The sequence below is a fragment of the Rhynchophorus ferrugineus genome, unplaced genomic scaffold (genome assembly GCF_030347505.1).
Source record: "Rhynchophorus ferrugineus isolate W39M unplaced genomic scaffold, kcgeb_rfMv2 rfM6, whole genome shotgun sequence".
NCBI lineage: Eukaryota > Metazoa > Arthropoda > Insecta > Coleoptera > Curculionidae > Rhynchophorus > Rhynchophorus ferrugineus.
This window is the reverse complement of record NW_027472585.1, coordinates 45,506,836-45,526,783: the sequence shown is the minus strand read 5'-3', so window position 1 is coordinate 45,526,783 and position 19,948 is coordinate 45,506,836. Positions and strand designations below refer to the sequence as shown.

At 34.7% G+C, this 19,948-nt stretch overlaps 1 protein-coding gene across 4 annotated transcripts in view; it reads right to left on the bottom strand.

The window, feature by feature from the left end:
* Positions 1 to 19,948, bottom strand: part of Shab (Shaker cognate b) — a 190,610-nt gene that overhangs the window by 79,974 nt on the left and 90,688 nt on the right. For all 4 annotated transcript variants that reach the window (XM_076407100.1, XM_076407104.1, XM_076407102.1 and 1 more), the window contains 4 exons: positions 11,590 to 11,952; positions 7,852 to 8,139; positions 6,253 to 6,373; positions 4,195 to 4,271 (listed from right to left, as the gene is read on the bottom strand). In XM_076407100.1, the coding sequence (XP_076263215.1) occupies positions 4,195 to 4,271; positions 6,253 to 6,373; positions 7,852 to 8,139; positions 11,590 to 11,826 (723 nt within the window). In that variant the 5' untranslated portion in view covers positions 11,827 to 11,952. The remainder of the gene's footprint in view (positions 1 to 4,194; positions 4,272 to 6,252; positions 6,374 to 7,851; positions 8,140 to 11,589; positions 11,953 to 19,948) is intronic.

Here is a 19,948-nt window from a genome sequence, read left to right as displayed (position 1 = left end):
TGTACAGTACTTCATGATTGTCTCTACTTCAAATCGTTAGTAAAAATCTATTTCTTAAAGTCTACTTCAACATGTCAGAACACCATTGCCTAGTCAAATGATCTGTCTTTAGTATAAAATAAATTCAGAAAGGGTTTACGTGAGTTTAAAGGTTAAAAGGTTTAAAGGTTTAAAGGTCCCTTGGAATTTTAAAACCCACAAGATTGTAATTATTGGAGCAAATAAAACTTAAAGTCGAAATATCAAAAATGAATAGTTCTAAACTGGTAATAAGAAAACACCAAAAACATAATTTAGAAAAGTAAAAAGTTATAAATTTAAAATAAAAAAAAATTATATGTAAGAAATAACGTCTATGTTAGTAGTACGTGAAAACTATGAATTTTCTTAAAATTTTATAATTCCATTTACTTTTTTTATATCTTATCTTACACATAGTATAAAACAAAGTCGCCTTTTCTGTCCCTATATCCCTATGTGCGCTTAAATCTTTAAAACTACGCAACGGATTTTGATGCGGTTTTTTTCAATAGATAGAGTGATTCAAGAGGAAGGTTTATATGTATAATACATGCATAATATACTAAGGCAACATTGCTAATTTTAGAGGTTTCTAACGTGATGTCGTAAATTAACCTATTTTTTAGGCTTATTTAGCAATTAGCAAAAACGCTGCCTAACCCTACGAGTTAGATCAAATTAATGTACTACAGTATTGTACACCATAAAAAGGTCTACAAAAAAGTCCGCGATGGTATATGTTTATCTTTTAGGGATAACCCACATTAACCATTTTTATTGTTTACTTTTTACGTGAGAAAATGGCTTATTTACGAAGCTATTTTAAGCAATACGGCATTAATCCTTATCGAATTAAGTACCTTAAATACAGTGTGCAATTAATATAGATCAATATGGTTCCTTACAGCATGTAAATTAAACAAATATTTTCGGAGATATTACAAATTTAAAATTTGCGTTTAAAAATGTGTAATGTAATAAAAATTGTATGAATTTAGATATTCCAAAGATAGCAGGAAATCTTCATAGTAAGTATAGGGGAAGAGGAATTGTTTTACTCCAAATTTAATGCGTGCAGGCCAAGGGCAGTAATGAATGAACCAAAAATACTGGATCGATTTTAATCATGTTTTCACTGAGTGACATAGGCATATATATTTTATGCCCGTGCAAAGTCGGAGCGGGCCGCTATGTTTTTATATACAACGTTCATATTTTTTCTGTAGTGTATTTAATTTATTTGTATATAATATATTTGTATTTATACCAACAATACCTGATGAATAATAGCTGGTTATTTTAATATATAAATGTTGCAATACAAAAAACATAAATATCAGAAAGGTATTAAATTAAAAATAGAAATTTCACTACCGACGATAAAATAAAACTATTTATGGAATATTGACTGTCTAAAAATTTGGTTATAACCCACTGAGAGTTATAGGGACATAAAAGTTCTAATAATAGTCGTACTTCAAATAAATTTGTAAAAAAACTATAATATTTTAAGCTATTTAATTGATGGTTCATCTATTCTCATGCACTTCAATCTAAAAATAAAACCGAATCACCAAAGACAGATCATACCGAGTTTTAGCTATTATTATTGAAGCATTCCTTGAACCTCTTCAAGTACGCGATACCTACAGCAATGGTTATAATAATAAAGCGTTTATATTGGCAAAATTTTCAGCCTAAAACTGTCGAATAAAACTAAATCTGATCTAAGTTAATGATATTCGTGTGACAATTATGTCTGTGACGGTCGAATAAATCAAATAGTCACCAAAAAGACTATGTTATAACCGACAGCGCATTATAGAGTTCGAAATACGTGTGCGACTGGTTATCGCATATGCCCATTCACCATCAAATATATATAGGTATAAATGTAAAAAACAAAACAAAGCCAGGAAAAAGTTGGAAGGCACGAATAGAATAAAAACAACATCGAAATTCTTCATATCTTCAAGTTGCACTGGACATCTAAAACAGTTATTTGCCTTATCATTCATAATGTAACTGCTGCTCGACAAGAGCACGTCATTTCTTTCATTTTATAACAAAACTCAGTGGGGTGGTAGAAAATAGGGAAAAAATCATTTGGTATCTTTATATCATGAATTATTTAAGTTATTCTCATAAATAATTAAATAAAAATATTGTTGAAGTACGATATAATGGATAAAGTAACAAAAATTATTGTAAAATATATAAATCGGCGCATAGCAAACTTCTGTGGCGACCGCCACGACCCTTTAAGCCACCAGGAATTCTTCAACAACAACTACAAGGGTTGGTAACGCCGGTGGATTGGTACCATGCAGTTCCAGGCTATAAAAGACCATCACGACGACGTCTCGTTTTCTTTTCTTTTCTCCATCCCCTTGTAATAGTACCACTTCCACAGCACTACCGTACTTCCTCTACCTAACCTAATATCCTTTCAATTCTCCCGTCGACCACATGTATCATTTAACAATGAAATAAACAGTATTTCTTCAACCAGTGTTTTCAGTTCTTGTGCAAATTCCTTCCAAAAATAGTAGTGAGCGTTCTGACAAATAATCGCAGCGGCAGCCACACATTTCGACCGACTGACCGACCCGACGAACATTCCTACAATTGGTGATCCCGACGTGATCAAAGTGACCAACAGGTAAATCAACTCAACATAAGCCACTTGACAGGTGCTTGACACATACATGGAAGGGTAGCATGAGGAACGGAACCCATCAACATCACATGGTCGACATCTTACGAGACTAGCCTGATGGACGAAAACCACAGAAGCCCATCATGTATACCAGCAAGACATGAACACCCTCGCATCACGAAACGGGACACGTAACACACTTATAGGTACCCTCAAACAAAGCTAAACGCCCCAAGACGAACGACGTCCTGCTACAACTCCGATGGCAGCTGATCCCGTAAAACTCCTCGCTCAGGTTGGGATCCCCATCTCACCAGCAGTCCCCGGGCGTTTGTTTGCGTGATTGCGGGTGTAGTCCGGAACCTGCACCACATAGAGGTACGTTCCACGACAGTTTCACTAGGAGGGGAGTTATGTGGCGACCGCCACGACACTTTGGGCAACCAGGAATTCATCAACAACCACTACAAAGGTTGGCAACGCCGGTGGATTGGTACCATGCAGTTCCAGGCTATAAAAGACCATCACGACGACGTCTCGTTCTCTTTTCTTTTCTCCATCCCCTTGTAATAGTACCACTTCCACAGCGCTACCGTACTTCCTCTACCTAACCTAAGATCCTTTCAATTCTCCCGTCGACCACATGTATCATTTAACATTGAAATAAACAGTATTTCTTCAACCAGTGTTTTCAGTTCTCGTGCAAATTCCTTCCAAAAATGGTAGTGAGTGTTCTGACAAATAATCGTAGCGGCAGCCACACATTTCGACCGACTGACCGACCCGACGAACATTCCTTCATCTCCTTTCCATTTTATGGTTTTAAAAAAGGCGGCATCATATTTGTAATATCTGTTTTCACGACTATTTCGTGAAGAGTTAATATAAAATTTAAAGGTGTCGTTAATTCGTTAAAAAAATACCAATATTGTGAAGAAAAGTAAGAGTAAAAAGTAAATATTTATATACTCCGAATTCTAAATTGGACCGAACGGATAACTCGTAACAACTCTTTTTTAATCGGGCGACTGAATGTTTTTTCCCTATTTCGAACCACTCAATCTTAAACGCAATAAATCTTTTCGAGCAGCAGTTGAATAAACATTTAGCTCAAAGCGTTTTATTTCTTTTGAAACTTTTAACATTTTTATTACCCATCAATTTGTACCACCATCAATATCATCAGCAGACATAAAAATAAAAAACCTTAAAAAAATGTCATATTTACAAGAAAAAAATTGCACCAATCATGCGCAAGCTAAGTTTTATACACAAAAAAAAATAGATCGTCGAAAAAATTGTCGTAAGGACAAACTTACCGTATAAAATCTAATGTCTCGAAAAAAAATGTTTCGAAACGTTAAACGTCAATAAATTTTATGTCTATGCGGAAAATGAGCTACTTAATATCGGATATATCAAAGAAATGTCAAAAGTTTAGCGGTAAATATCATTTAGTATTAAAGCCCCTTTGTAAGTATAAATCATTTAAATGGTATGGTCCCATAACTCACCCTGGCAGCTATCGAAGTAGTTGGTTTCTCTAGCATGTCCCATACGTACTTTTGCCACTGAGAACATTGGTCTTCACCTGAAAATATAAACAAATATACATCTACAAATCAATAAATCCTAAGCTATAATAATAGGGCAATTGAAAAATCCCGGGCACAAAGATGGCGCTACTAGTAGTAAATTCCTATGTTTTTTAGTTAGCCCAAACTTTTAAAAGAGGCGTGCATATATTTGACAGCCGTCTGATCATTAGTTTGTGAATTGTAGTACTTTGAGTGAAGCAAAAAAAATGGATAAAAAGGAATTTCGCGTGTTGATAAAATATTGCGGACACTTCCCCAAGAAAATCAACCATCAAGAATTGATATGCTAAGTTTTAACGTGGCGAACTGAACACCGAAGACGGTGAACGCAGTAGACGGCCAAAAGATGTTGTAGCCGACGAAAATATTTAAAAAATCCACAAAATGATTTTGAACGACCGTAAATTGAAACTGAATGAATACATTATATCATTCACGAATATTTGGGTATGAAAAATCTCTGTGCAAAGTGGGTGCCACGCCAGCTCACTTTTAACCAAAAACAACGAGGAGTTGATGATTCGGAGCAGTGTTTGAAGATGATCAAGCGTAATAAACCCGAGGTTTTGCATCGATATGTGACAATGGATGAAAAATAACTCCATCATCACCCTAAATTGCAATAGACAGTCATCCGAGTGGACTGCACATGATGAACCCGCTCCAAAGCGTGGGAAAACGCAACAGCCCAATGGCAAGATTATGGCGTCTGTACTTTGGGATGCACAGAGAATAATTTTCATTGGCAGGATCAACGACAGCGATCATTTGAAGCTTTTACATAGCGTCATTTGAAGGACGAAATCGGCGAAAAACGGCCGCATTTGAAGAAAAAGAAAGTGCTGCTTCACCAAGACAACGAACCGTGTCAAAAATCCATGAATTGGGCATCGAATTGCTTCTTCCTCCATCATGTTTTCCAGATCTTCGCTATGCAACTTTCGATTCTTTTTGAGGTATTTTTCATGACATCTTGCAACATCCGAGGATGGAACTATGTTAAGATGTTGAATCGTTTGGCGCTCATTCACATAAACTTTTGATTTTAGAAAACATATAAGAAAAATCCTATATAGGAACCACATGTCCTTGCTCCTAGTCCTTGCTCTTCCATTTCAGGCACAAGAAAATTTCGAATCATGTCTTGGTACTGTTCAGCAGTTACAATAACTGCAACACCTTGGACATTTTCAAAAAAATAGGAACCAATGATGTTTCCAGCATGAATACCACATCATTCAGTACGTAGCTGTCTTCACACACGGAGTTACTCTAGAACCAATTACGACTGTTACGTCGCTTTTTTGTTAACATATTTAGGGTTCGCAGCTTTCAATTCTAATCACCATTTCTTAATCCACTCGGTAATGACATTAACGGATGTCTTGGGAACTTATTTAAACCGATTAGCTCGAAAAAAAGTGAAATTCTTAATTCTTCAATAAATTATTTGAAAAATAATAAAGTCTACCATAATAAAACAACATTTAAATTTAAAATTAGTTTTTTTTATTTAACATAATTCCCTTCAAGGGTGATACACTGATATAGCGACCCCTCCAACTTTTCGATACCATTTTAGTAGTACGATTTGTTCTTTGCTTTAAAATAGGCCTCAGTTTCAGCGATCACCTCTTCATTCGACGATAATTTCTTCCCAGCGAGCATTCCTTTGAGATCTGAGAACAGGAAATAGTCGCTGGGGGCCAGATCTGGAGAATACGGTGGATTGGGAGGCAATTCGATTTTTGTCATCGTTTTCATTGACTTGTGACATGGTGCATTGTAATGATGAAGCAGCACTTTCTTTTTCTTAAAATAATTTTAGAAACGAAGAACCGGCAAGAATTAAGTTACATTAATGCCCCGAGTAATCAGTTTTCAACAGACTCTTTAAAAAAGCATAATTTCGAATAATATTAGGAAAAATCGAGATTGATTCGAACACCCCCTACCGTGTTAAAAGCCACTTACCAAATTCTTCTTCGTCCCGTTGTCGCAGTGACTCCGCCTCCTTTCGCATCTCCTCGTGTACGTGCTCCTTCCGCTGATGGTATTTGTGCTGACAGCACGATTCTAAATATAACTCGTCGACCTTGAACAGAACAAATCGATGCAGTAAGTCGAAGTCGCTTCCCTCAAGCCGTTAACTTGCGCATACAGGAATCTTCAAGACTATATAGATGTATTGTATTACTAGCTCGTTCTGGGCATGCGCATTTCGGTAATCTATATCAGGTTCTACGGTTATGTATATACAGACTTGTAAAGTTCCCACGTAATTGATTGAAAAAATAAAAATAACTGTAAATTCCCATATATACAGATTTGTAAATATTTTATAAAAGTCATAAAAAATAACAAAAAAACAGCATTTTATTAGTGATGGAGAAAAATGTAACGAAGCTGAGACCAAAAATTAAATGTATGAATATATATTAAGTACGTATAACAGGTCAATTGAAAAGTCCCCGGCCTACCATAGTAAAACATATTTTTAAATTTAAAATTAGTTTTTTTCATTCAACTTAATTCCCTTCAAGGGTGATACACTGATTATGGTGACCCTCCAACTTTTCAATACCATTTTTGTAGTACGATTTGTCCTTTGCTTCAAAATAGGCCTCAGTTTCGGCTATCACCTCTTCATTCGACGAAAATTTCTTCCCAGCGAGCATTCTTTTAAGATCTGATAACTGGATACAGTCGCTGGGGGCCAGATCTGGAGAATACGGTGGATTAGTAAGCAAATCGAACCCCAATTCATGGATGTTTGTTATCGTTTTCACTGACTTGTGACATGGTGCATTGTATTGGTGAAGCAGCACTTTCTTTTTCTTAAAATGCGGCCGTTTTATTGGCGATTGCATCCGACTGTTGCGTTTTCCCAGACTTTGGGGCGGGTCCATCGTATGCAGTTCACTCGGATGAGTGTCGATTGGACTTCAGAGTGAAATGATGGAGCTATGTTTCAACCATTGTCACATATCAACGCAAAAACTCGTGTTTATTACGCTTGATCATCTTCAAACACTGCTCCGAATCATCATTTCGTCGTTGTTTTTGGTCAAAAGTGAGTTCGCGCGGCACCCACTTTGCACAGAGCTTTCTCATACCCAATCCAAAATCATTTTGTGGATGTTTTTAGGTTTTCGTCAATAACAAACTGTGCTAATTTCACCACGTCTAAACTTAGCATATCAATCCTTGATGGTTGATTTTCCTGGGACAGTGCCCGGAAACTCTGCATCAAGCCAAGTTTTTGCTTCAACTATATTTTCCCTTCAAAGAGCAATTTTTATCAACACGCGAAATTCCTTTTTATCCATTTTTTTCTCAATAACAAAAGTTGCTTCACTCAAAATGCTATAATTCACAAACTAATGATCCGACAGCTGTCAAATTTATACACGCATCCTTTGACGGTTAGGTTTAACTAAAAACATATGGATTTAATTCTTGTAGCGCCATCTATGTATCAGACCGGGGACTTTTCAATTTACCTGTTATGCAAGAATACGTAACGGGTCATGATTCCTGTGTGCCGCCGTTGTAACTGTAATCGTAACTTACCCCCCAATATTCCAAGTCGTCGCTAAAGGCTAACACGCACATCTCATCCACCAAGTGCAACTTTCCGGTTCTGTAAAAATTCAAAATGGACGAAAAAGACTTCGGATGACGATCGAAAAAATACTCGTTGTCGATCAGTGAGTAGTCGTCGCACAGCTCGCTGAGGGCCTCGTGCGTGTTACAGTCTCGTAAACGGCCCAGGCGGGTGTGCGGCAGACGGTCCAGGGTGCGCCACAGGACCTCGTGCTTTACACCGCCGACGTTTATGATGACGCGCCTGTTGAGGGCCTGCAAATATATCATTAAGTCAATATCGAAATCGGTCATTCACGCGGAAATTACAATCAATCTTTTTTTAGTACAAGGGTCACTATTTATATTTCGAGAATTGGAAAAAAACAAATAGTTAAGCTGAGAATATATTATTATTATTTTTTAAAGTACTCGCCACGATGATCGATACACTTTTGCATACGCTTAAACCAATTTTCAAATCATTGATTCCATTCCGAATGAGGTATAATCAAAACATGATTTTTGAACGCTTCAATAGCTTCTTCGGGCCAGGAAAACCGTTGACCACGCAGTATATTCTTCACGGATGGGAACAAAAAGAAGTCACTTGGTGTCAAATCAGGGCTGTATGGCGGACGATCCATCAATTAGATATTTTGAGTATTCAAATAATCTTTTGTTTGAGCTGATATGTGAGAGCTCGCATAATCATGATGAAGAACATTCCGGTGTTTCTTGTGTGTCTTCTTTATTTCCCCGAAGACTTCTGGCAAACAAATGATTGTGTACAAATCAGAATTTACTGTTCTACGATCCTCTAGAGGCTCTATTACAATATGACCAGTTTCCCGGAAGAAACAGGTCACCATCGTCGACTGCTACTTACTTTCGGGCTCATACGAATATATCCGTGATACCTATCACGATTTTATAAACCTCTTTCGAAGCACCGAGAATTTCGAATCTCACAATAGGTGACATGATGATCTTGCTTAATCATTTCGCTAATAGCATCGATGTTTTCTGGCACAACAGCCGATTTTAGACGACCTTCACTAAACTCGTCGGACAGCGAACTACGACCACGATTGAATTCACTAAACCAGCGATACACGATGGTTTTTGATGGAGCTTCATCGCCAAAAGTGAAATTAAGTTGATTGATGCATTCTTATGATAATCCACGTCGAAAATCGTAATAAATCATCGCACGAAATTTTCACGTTCTTCAGTTCCATTTTTTGCCGAGTCGAAATTTTCAACTAAATATAAACAAATAGCGTCCGTGCGACAAAATTTTCTGAGTACGTATATCGTCAAAAATGTCAGACCTTACGATGAAACCGTCAGATGGACTCACATGACAACAGTGTTTCCCATTTCCGAAATATAAGTAGTGACCCTCGTATATAAATAGTTAGCAGTTATTCCCAACCCAACTCTTCATGATTTTGATTGATTTTTTAAAATTTGCGTTGTTTAAATAATATAGAATGATACAAGAAGTTTGAGTCCTCCATTTGTACTTGGATAAATCAAGACTTAAGCGATACAAAAACGAGATTACAAAAAATACGAATAATGGATAATCATCAGTTAAATTAAACTATGTAAAGTTAAATTGGTAGTAACACTGAAACACTAAACGATTTCCTGCGATTTGATTGGTCTTAATCTTCTGATTCCTTGTAGATTGTCCAGTATTGGTGTTGCTAACATGTTGTTTTTATTTAATAATCTCTTTTCGTGTTTTACGCCGTTATATTGGATAACTAATATATTATGTTGTTTTCAAGTTCATTAAGCAGTTGGTTCCATAGCGATAAGAACTGGGCGAATAAGTTTATTTTGGCAAATAGACTGTTTTTTTTTTTTGGAATAAGGACATAATGCAAATCAAAACGACCTTGCTAGATTTGCAGAAAATATCGCTAATATGATGCCGGAGAATGACAACGAAGGAAATGGTAACCGCGGACAGACTTTCGAGAGAAGCCACTGTAAAGGAAGAAATAGGACTGAAAAACCACGGATGGATCAGCACCAGAATATCATCAATAGGATCAAAGAAGGAGAGGTAAAAAGAAGGTGGCCAATGCATTGGGAGCAATCCTTTAAAGGAAGAACCCTTTACAAATACAGCCAACAAATAGGGACAGGAAACATAGGACTGAATAGGAAGGCTGTGTAACTGATGACAGGTCACGGGAATATGTAAGCTTACCTGCACAGATTTAAACTAAAGGGGACCGATGGACTCTGCGAGTGTCGCACAGGTCCAGAAGACACTACGCATATATTGGAGATATGCGAAATTGGGAAAAGGGTAGATGCCCGAAACAGGCATCCGACAGCCGACTGGAACTACCAGATAAGGAACGCAGATGGGATAGTCAATGAGGAAACCGTGACAAGGATCAACGCTTGGGCCGATACGGTAATTGACTTTGAGGAAAGGGATACCCAGGATGGCAGCCAAGAATACGAGACGAATGCTGGCGCGCAAGAAAGCGGCCAAGCTAGAGATCAGGGAGAGAATATGATAGGGAAGTAGCGAATAAAAAGCGCAATAACGTCGCGATGGTACTGAATAGGCGCTCGGAGACCCGTCCGTGAACCGTTTCCGAGACTTACGTAGGAAAGACCAGCTCAAAACTTTAACAAGCACCAGAGCCATAGACAAATGGTCTACATTTCAAATGTAAAAAGTTGGCAGTTCTATAATCTAACTATCATCTATCATCATAATCTACCACGATGTTTCCAATTTAATCTACCATTGAAATGGAGACCAAGATATGTTTCACGGACTCTGCTTGAAAAATTGGGCATCGCTCTAGTGATATAATTAGATTTTTGTCTAGACAAGGACAGATTTGGAGTGGTTAAGTTCTATTTGCCAGTTCATTTGTTTTAGATGGCGGTGCCTTGTATATCTTCTATAACTCTGGAAATATTATGGAGTACCGATTCTCCTGCCATTATATTGGTTACATAGGCGTTCTTTTAACGAGATAAAATACAGTTTTTTTTATGGAGTAAGGACTAGACCTTCATTGGTTTACTTATTAGGATAGCTCCTTTGATTAGAGCTCCAAGTATCCAGTATGATTACAAATTTGGTTATATTTTCTATAGAATATTAATCTTTCATTTCAAAATAACAATCATAATGTTATTGATATTTCTGAAACGATTACGATAACGCTTACTGATGATCATTTATTCATATACTGTATACATACAATGAATAAATTTAAGACATTCAATGTGGTAACAGTTTCTATGCAACATTGCTATAAAATCTGGACAACAAGCAAAAACAAACTGCAGATATCCAAGATTAATACATCCTCCTACATTCCATGCCAACATTTTAAAACCCGACCCGGTGCCAAGGGTAGATTTTATTTATTGAAGAGATCTGATACCGTATACGAAAGCGCGCTCGATGATATATTGTCTTGTAAATTTTATAGTACCGGCATTTCTAGAGATTATTGAAATTTAGAATTTAGTCCTGTCTATTATTAATAAAAATAGAAGATGAAATTAGAATTATTATTCAGTTTCAAATGACATTTTAAATTATATGTCAGTAAATTTTTCATAGCAAAAATTTTCAATCATATTTATTCGAACGCTTCAGACAATATATTTAAAAAGGAATGAAGAGTTGATTGCACTCCAAAAGATCTAGTAAGAAAAACACAGAATCAGTACCTTCGAGCGCATAATCATAAACGGTTCAGGTGGCAGCGACGACATACTCCTGGAGTACGGTCGCTGCATCTGCAACGGCAGCGACTGCGGCAGAGGCGGCGGCTGCATTCCATCGAGCGACGGTTCCGGCAGGGGCGGCGAGCCGGGTGGCGGCAGCGTGGCCGTGGATTCGTCCCAACGCACGGCGGCGGCCGCGGCGTGCCCTTCCCCGCCGCCACCGCCGTCGCGGTCGCCCATTGCGGCCGAGGGCGACTCCTGGCCGCTAGCCGTGCTGCTGTCTGGGCAGGCGCGGGAGCGGCGATCCGGTACTCGCCTTCATCCCGCGCCGTACTGGTCAAACTCCCGCATCTGCGTCATCCTTATCTGAAACAATCAAGACGCCCAATAAATATCAGCTTTCAACAATATAAATCTGCAAATATCAAGCAAATCTAATTAAACAATTCAATTATTGAGTAAAAAGTATCCTAGTATCCATATATTCTGTATAGAAAAGATGATCAAGTAAAAATTCACTGTAGAAATGGTATTCATTTTTATGGAAACCCAGAATGGTCCAAGTAACAGGTCACTTGAAAAATCCTAACTACTAGAATTAAATCCATATGTTTTTTAGTTAGTCCTAACCCTCAAAAGATGCGTGTATAAATTTAATGTATAATTTGTTACCGACGAAATCATTTAAAAAATCCACAAAATGATTTTTAATGACCTTAATTGAAATTGAATGAAATAACAGACACTCTAAAGATATCAAATGAACGTGTACATCATATCATTCACGAATATTTGGGTATAGAAAGCTCCGTGCAAAGTGGGTGCCGCGCGAGCTCACTTTTGGCCAAAAACAATGACGAGTTGATGATTCGGAGCAGTGTTTGAAGATGATCAAGCGTAAAAAACCCGCGCTTTTGAGTCGATATGTGACAATGGACGAAACATAGCTCCATCATTTTACTCCGAAGTCCAATCGACAGTTATCCGAGTGGACTGCACACGATAAACTCGCTCTAAAGCGTGGAGAAACGCAACAGTCGGCTGGAAGGTTATGGCGTCTGTATTTTGGGATACGCATCGAATAATTTTTATTGACTACCTTGAAAAATAAGGACCATCAACAGCGATTATTACATAGCATTATTGGACCGTTTGAAGGACGAAATTGCCGAAAAACGGGCGCATTTGAAGAAAAATAGAGTACTGCTTCACCAAGACAATGTCCCGGTCTCACAAGTTAGTGAAAACGATGGCAAAAATCCATCCATCCACCGTATTATCCTGATCTAGCCCGAAGCGACTATTTCTTGTTCTCAGATCTCAAAAGAATGCTCGTTGGGAAGACATTTTCGTCGAATGAAGAGGTGATTGTCCAAACTGAGGCCTCAGTTTTGAAGCAAAGGACAAAGCGTACTACAAATACGGTATCGAAAAGTCGCTATAATCAGTGTGTCACACTTGAAAAAAGTGTGTGTTACTGAATGTTTTCTCATAATATTATGCACTCGTCGAAGGGCAGCTTCTCTATGACGGCCAGTACCACCAAATCTTCGAAAATCTTGAATAAGTTGCAAGATTTCCTACACCCGCCAATAATTCTATCAACATATGCATCAAATTGATCTACATTGCGTGCAATACAAATCTCAAAAAATTTAGTTCGTTCAGTACTTAATTGATACAAACAAAAATAAAATTTACGCATGATCTTTTCTCAAAATCTTAGCAGGAATATCATTATTTTGACCCAATATGCTAATGTTTTGTTCGATTAAAGCCATATAGGATCAAATAATGTCAGTTGTATTATTTTAAGTAAATTTTAGTTAGTATACAGAGATAACTCTGTGATAATTCATTTTTTACCTAAATATGCGTGATAGGGCTTGCCAATATATACTACACTGATAAAAAAAACGGCAAACTGAGTCAAATTTCCAACAAAGATTATTAATTAAATGTTTTTCTTCTCAATTGCATAAATAATTTAATTAGCATTATTCCCCAATTAACCTGATTAAATTCCATAAAACTTCTAGATATTTCTTGATTTATTCTAAAAACCAGGTAGTTTAGTAGTAGAAATAAACATTTTGTCAAAAAGGGAGCAGGAACTATTATTTCTTTTGAGAAAAGAAAGATGTAGAAAGATAAGCCTTAGGATATCCAAAAATGTTCAACAAGTCTGGCTTTTAGAGTGTTTGCTTTGATGAATTGCCGATACCATTTAACATAATATAATTCATAATATAATAAGATGAAAATAAATTTAAACTGACTTGGTTGGCGCAGTGGTAAACGCGACAGGTCCACCTACTGTTGCGATAGTCGTATCCCGCTGGGGCATAGTCGTAAAATGTATGTCTGTGATTGTTTAATATTTATAATTATCCTCGTCAGAAGTGCAAAATCCGGCAAGGAAAATGATCCCAGTCACGCCAGTAACCAGGATGGGTAAGACCGGATGTCTTCCGGGATGATTTCTAAACTTAATCACTCGCCAGTCAGTAGTTAACTTTAGGTCCAGTCCAGATAAACCCATAGTTAGTAGAGGGAGATTTGGAATGAAAAAATATATATAAAAAATCAAATCAACGAACGATTTAAACATGAATCCAAAAATCTTTTTTAAAATTTATTACAAAATCACTGTAAAGAAATATCAATCCAATTGGCATTAATTGTGTTAATATTCAAAAAATTCTACATAATCTAATGACAAATTATACAACTATTAACAGAATACAAAGACAGCAAAAACCTAATTAGCGTGTCCTAATCAAACTTCTAATTTGCTTCGGTAATAATTGAACAACGCCGACAACGTGCTATTTTTAGGTCGAATTTAAAATAGCAGCCAGAAGGGTTATCGACACTTCCTACAAAGGTTTTGTTTCAAAAATGGATGAAAGAAAAGTGGCCTTTAGTTTAACGCTCTATTAAGCTCTCAACGGGATCAAATGTCAATAGGGGTGAAGCGGCGAAATTTCTTGATGAATCGTTCACTAACACAACGCAATGTTTTATGATGAAAACCTTGAAGCAACGAATAATTAACATACTCTCGTTAAAAGTGAAATCAATAAAATATTTCTATGATGAACTAAAACTATACAGGGCATTAGTACGACGCGCAATATTTTACAACGTTCATTATACAAAACAAAGCAAAAAAGTTCCATTCGGTCTGGTTAATTAAAACTCGGCAATTAAAATTAATTGGTACTTTTTATTCGATAATAATCTCGTTTAATAGAATAACAAAAAAATATTCTAAAGCAAAACGTGTGGCTGTTAATTCTGCCTATAACTGTAAATACCTTAAAGAATTTCTATATTCCAAAAGTGTGCAATTCTGATTATGTACAAAATACAATTTTCATAAAAAAACTTTGATGTAGATTATTCTCTGAAGGATTTATTGGCTTGAAACTTGAAAAAATTGAACCGACTTCAAAAAATAAATAAGGAACTCACTAAAAATTAAAAAATAATCAAACTTAAATTTCTAACGCAAAACAAAACGTTTCATAATAAAATATGTACATAATAATCGTTGTAATAACTAAATAAAAATAAATAAAAACCTTATTTAACCTATCTACTACACGTATTTTATATTCTACTATATAAACACAATTTAGCTTAATACCTTGCAATTAATAGCAAATTTTTATGATATAAAAATAAACGCCTCAAAATGAATGTAATTTGAGGTGCAATTAAGAAAAATCCATAATAACCTGTTCTAAAATTAACTTCAAAATTAGAAACTATATAAAAACAAATGTATCATCATTCGATTTTTAACAAGTCTTTTTATAATCTCTCAAGTTTTCACTAACCTTACTAGTGATTACTTTAAAATAAATGCCATCAAAAAAATATGAAAACGGTAAAAAAATTCATTAAAAACATCTACAGTAAAGAATAGGTCTTTTAGGATATAGGAGCTTCTCTAACAAAAAACACAAAAGATGTAGACGAAATTTGAAAATCAATCTTTAAATTAAAAATACCGATGCCTATCTGAAATATTCTATAATAATTAATCAGTAATAACAAGAATTAGAGATAATATTCAAACGTATTAAGTAAATTAATCAGAAACAATTTGTTAGTTCAACGAAATAATAACTATAACAAACTAGATATCTTATTAAATATCAAATTAATATTAACTAAATATGTAAAACTGTTTATATTATGGTAAAGAGACCCTATGACCTAATTTGGCGTGAACAATGCCAAAATCCCTGGAATAAATGAATAATAAATACTTAGAGAAAGCTGACGACCGAATTTTTATGCAAACTGAATTCCCGAAGATAACGACTTGACAATTCCATAATACAATAAAATGAACAACTAAAATAAAACGACCGTAAATATGAGAGAAACTGTCGTTAGAATATAGTATAATATAGAGTTAAATAATTTAAAATTCTGGTATCAATTTGTTTATTTTTATCGAACCCAGGACTTATTAAGTAGTATAATATAAGACGTCAATCATACCCTAATATATTATGTAAAAAATAATTAAGTACTTCTCTTTCATTAAATTTGTATATAATATTTCTCTAATATTGATTATTAAATATACGTTAATTTTATATTTATATAACGATAAATAGTTTTATCAATTAACAATGGCAATTTAATATTAATGGCTTATGGACTGTCGTAAATTTTGTAATAAGATTTTGGGCTTAAACATAGCAGTATCTGTGATGTCTAAAGTATATTGTTCCGTAATAAACACGGAACGATAGAACAAATACATATAATAGTCAACCAAATTAACAAAAACTGAAACGATATCTATACATGTGACATTCACCCTTGGTAGAAGAATATGTCCATAAGTAAAATCGAATAATCATGAACTTCCGCAAGCAGACAACGTTAAATATCTGGGAATGCATTTCGATCGACGTTTGACGTGGAAAAACATATACTGACAAAAAGCAAACAGCTTGGGGTTAAAGGAAACCTAATGTATTGGCTGATAGGGCGTAAATCTAAATAGTCATTAGATAATAAGGTTTTTCTGTATAAGCCAATACTTAGGCTCATTTGGACATGTATTGAACTATTGAGAATTGAACTGTGGGGTACTACTCTACAAATCTAACATAGATATCCTCCAGAGGTTCCAGAATAAAGTGTTCGTCGATGCCCCATATTACGTGTCGAACAAATTGATTTATATATTGATTTCCCATAGAACCCATAACGAATGTAATTCGGAGTGTTAGTTCGAACTACTCTGAAAGACTATTAGTGCATCCCAATGAACTCGCCAAACAGTTAAATGTACGCGATTACAGTGGAGTGCATAGGCTCAAGCGCAAACTACCATAGGAACTGATTAATAGACACATAGAGTGAGATTTAATAATCTCTAGAATAAGTTAGAGTAGTTTTTAGAATAAGTTAGGATAGACTTTAAAATAAGTTAGAATAATATCAAGAATAAGATTTAGGTTATAAGTTCTACATTAGATCACTTACTGAAGTGATCTTCTACATGTCAGGATAGTTGTATTGTATAACTAAACTCATATAATAATATACTTTTTGCTCACGGGCACATTGTTGACGTTCTAGGAGATTAATAAAAAAACATAGCAGTTTTCAACATATCGGAAGTATATATTAGTACGAAATAGTATTATAATATTAACTAATGAATAATGGTATAATATTTAAACGATACACCAAATTAACTTATTTTAAACTACTGTTGAAACTGTTCAATTAAAATTAATATAAAGTTGGATATACAAAAACTGAAACTAAATTAGTTAGTTATATTCAGCTATAAGTATCAGGCCGGCGAGCATATATACAATTCAACAAGAAGTTGTAAAGACTTGTTAACTTAATTAAAACTTATTCTCAACTTCTGTATCACAAACCAGATCTCGAATTATAATAATAAATTGAAAAAGTATACTTTCCGAAAGTATTAATTTCTAACTATACTGCTATTCCTAGGTTTGTGAACTAAATTTTAGGGATTTACGATAGATATCATAATGTATGCTTTATCGTAAAAAACATTTATGTAAGAGACATTTATACTATCTATATGTGTAAATACATTAAACAGTTGCTATGTTCCAAGAAAGTACAGTTCCGGTTATGCATGAAACACAATTTACATTAAAAACACTAAGCTGAAAGTTATTCACTGTCGTTTACATATTTTTAACTGGCTTGAAATTTGATATAATAGCTAATGTAGTATCCATTGGTTCAACACAAAACTCTTTATCATCGCTGAAATGTTCATTCTACTATCAATCTATGGTTTCATACTTTCTATGGCAATTTTTAAATAATCACAGGTTAATAAACATTTCGGAGACTACAAACAGTATATATATATATATATATATATATATATATATATATATATATATATATTGGAGTGAAATGAATGAAAATACGTTTCTCATTCTATTGAAAAATTCATTCACTAAAAAAAAGGTTATATATTAAAATAAAGTTCTTTATTCATTAACCCGCGATTATTTCAAAACAAGTGACTTCAAAAAGTATGAAAATGATATGAGAATGATGTTTTTAAAATGATTTTTTTAAATGGCTCAAGATATTACCAATATATTATTTAAATGATTAAACAATATTCATCAGTCGATCTAATGCCAAAGAAACTTATTTATGATATTAAACTTTCAATACAGTGTTCTGAATTGAATAAAACCAGTCAAATAAGGGTTGAATTATAGAGAAGAAGGTGCTAATACTCTATACAACTAATACTAACATCTTTAGTTCTGTTCCAATATGTAACCCAAATATTGCCTCAGAATTAATTCACAATCTTTTTATTCCATTGATTGTTAATGCTTCATTAGGTGAAATAGTTTTAACAGCACTAAGTCTGTGTTATACTCCAAAGCAATATATAAAACTATGACATAAAATTTATAATTCAACTAATAAAACTGTTGTAGCTTAAACTTTATGTGAACCGAACCGAACTAGTACACTTAATACTAAAGCACCAAATGCAAATGCTACAAGACCGTCGGTTGTTCCCTTTGTTTGCATGGGCCGACCCTGTCCGACTCAGACAAAGAAACATTATCTTTAGCAGGCCAGAAATTGGAAAATACATTAAAGAGCGCAGATACAAATATTAACTTAAAGAACAGTATACAACAAATATTATAAGAATTGGGTACAAAAGTGAATTGAAAAATTAACTATAATATTATAAATATAACTTACTAGCGACCCGCACCGGCTTCGCACGGGTGCAATGCTGATACTAAATTAAATACACTACAGAAAAAATATGAACGTTGTATATAAAAACATAGCGGCCCGCTCCGACTTTGCACGGGCATAAAATATATATGCCTATGTCACTCAATGAAAACATGATTAAAATCGATCCAGTATTTTTGGTTCATTCATTACTGCCCTTGGCCTGCACGCATTAAATTTGGAGTAAAACAATTCCTCTTCCCCTATACTTACTATGAAGATTTCCTGCTATCTTTGGAATATCTAAATTCATACAATTTTTATTACATTACACATTTTTAAACGCAAATTTTAAATTTGTAATATCTCCGAAAATATTTGTTTAATTTACATGCTGTAAGGAACCATATTGATCTATATTAATTGCACACTGTATTTAAGGTACTTAATTCGATAAGGATTAATGCCGTATTGCTTAAAATAGCTTCGTAAATAAGCCATTTTCTCACGTAAAAAGTAAACAATAAAAATGGTTAATGTGGGTTATCCCTAAAAGATAAATATATACCATCGCGGACTTTTTTGTAGACCTTTTTATGGTGTACAATACTGTAGTACATTAATTTGATCTAACTCGTAGGGTTAGGCAGCGTTTTTGCTAATTGCTAAATAAGCCTAAAAAAAAAGATTAATTTACGACATCACGTTAGAAACCCCTAAAATTAGCAATGTTGCCTTAGTATATTATGCATGTATTATACATATAAACCTTCCTCTTGAATCACTCTATCTATTGAAAATCCGCATCAAAATCCGTTGCGTAGTTTTAAAGGTTGAAGCGCACATAGGGATATAGGGACAGAAAAGGCGACTTTGTTTTATACTATGTAGTGACTAAACAAACTATTAAACATAAATAATCATTTTCACTTGCTCTCTGCTGAAATTACAGTTTCAATTTAATAAAAACAGGAATAAATGAATTATTCAAAAACCTTCATTGGAAGCTATCAATATTTTCTGTCACAAAACATTATCTTGACAACGTAAACACACCATAACCTTATTTTGTTTCTTTTGTTTTCAATACTTTAGTTAAAAACCTTTATTTATGTTA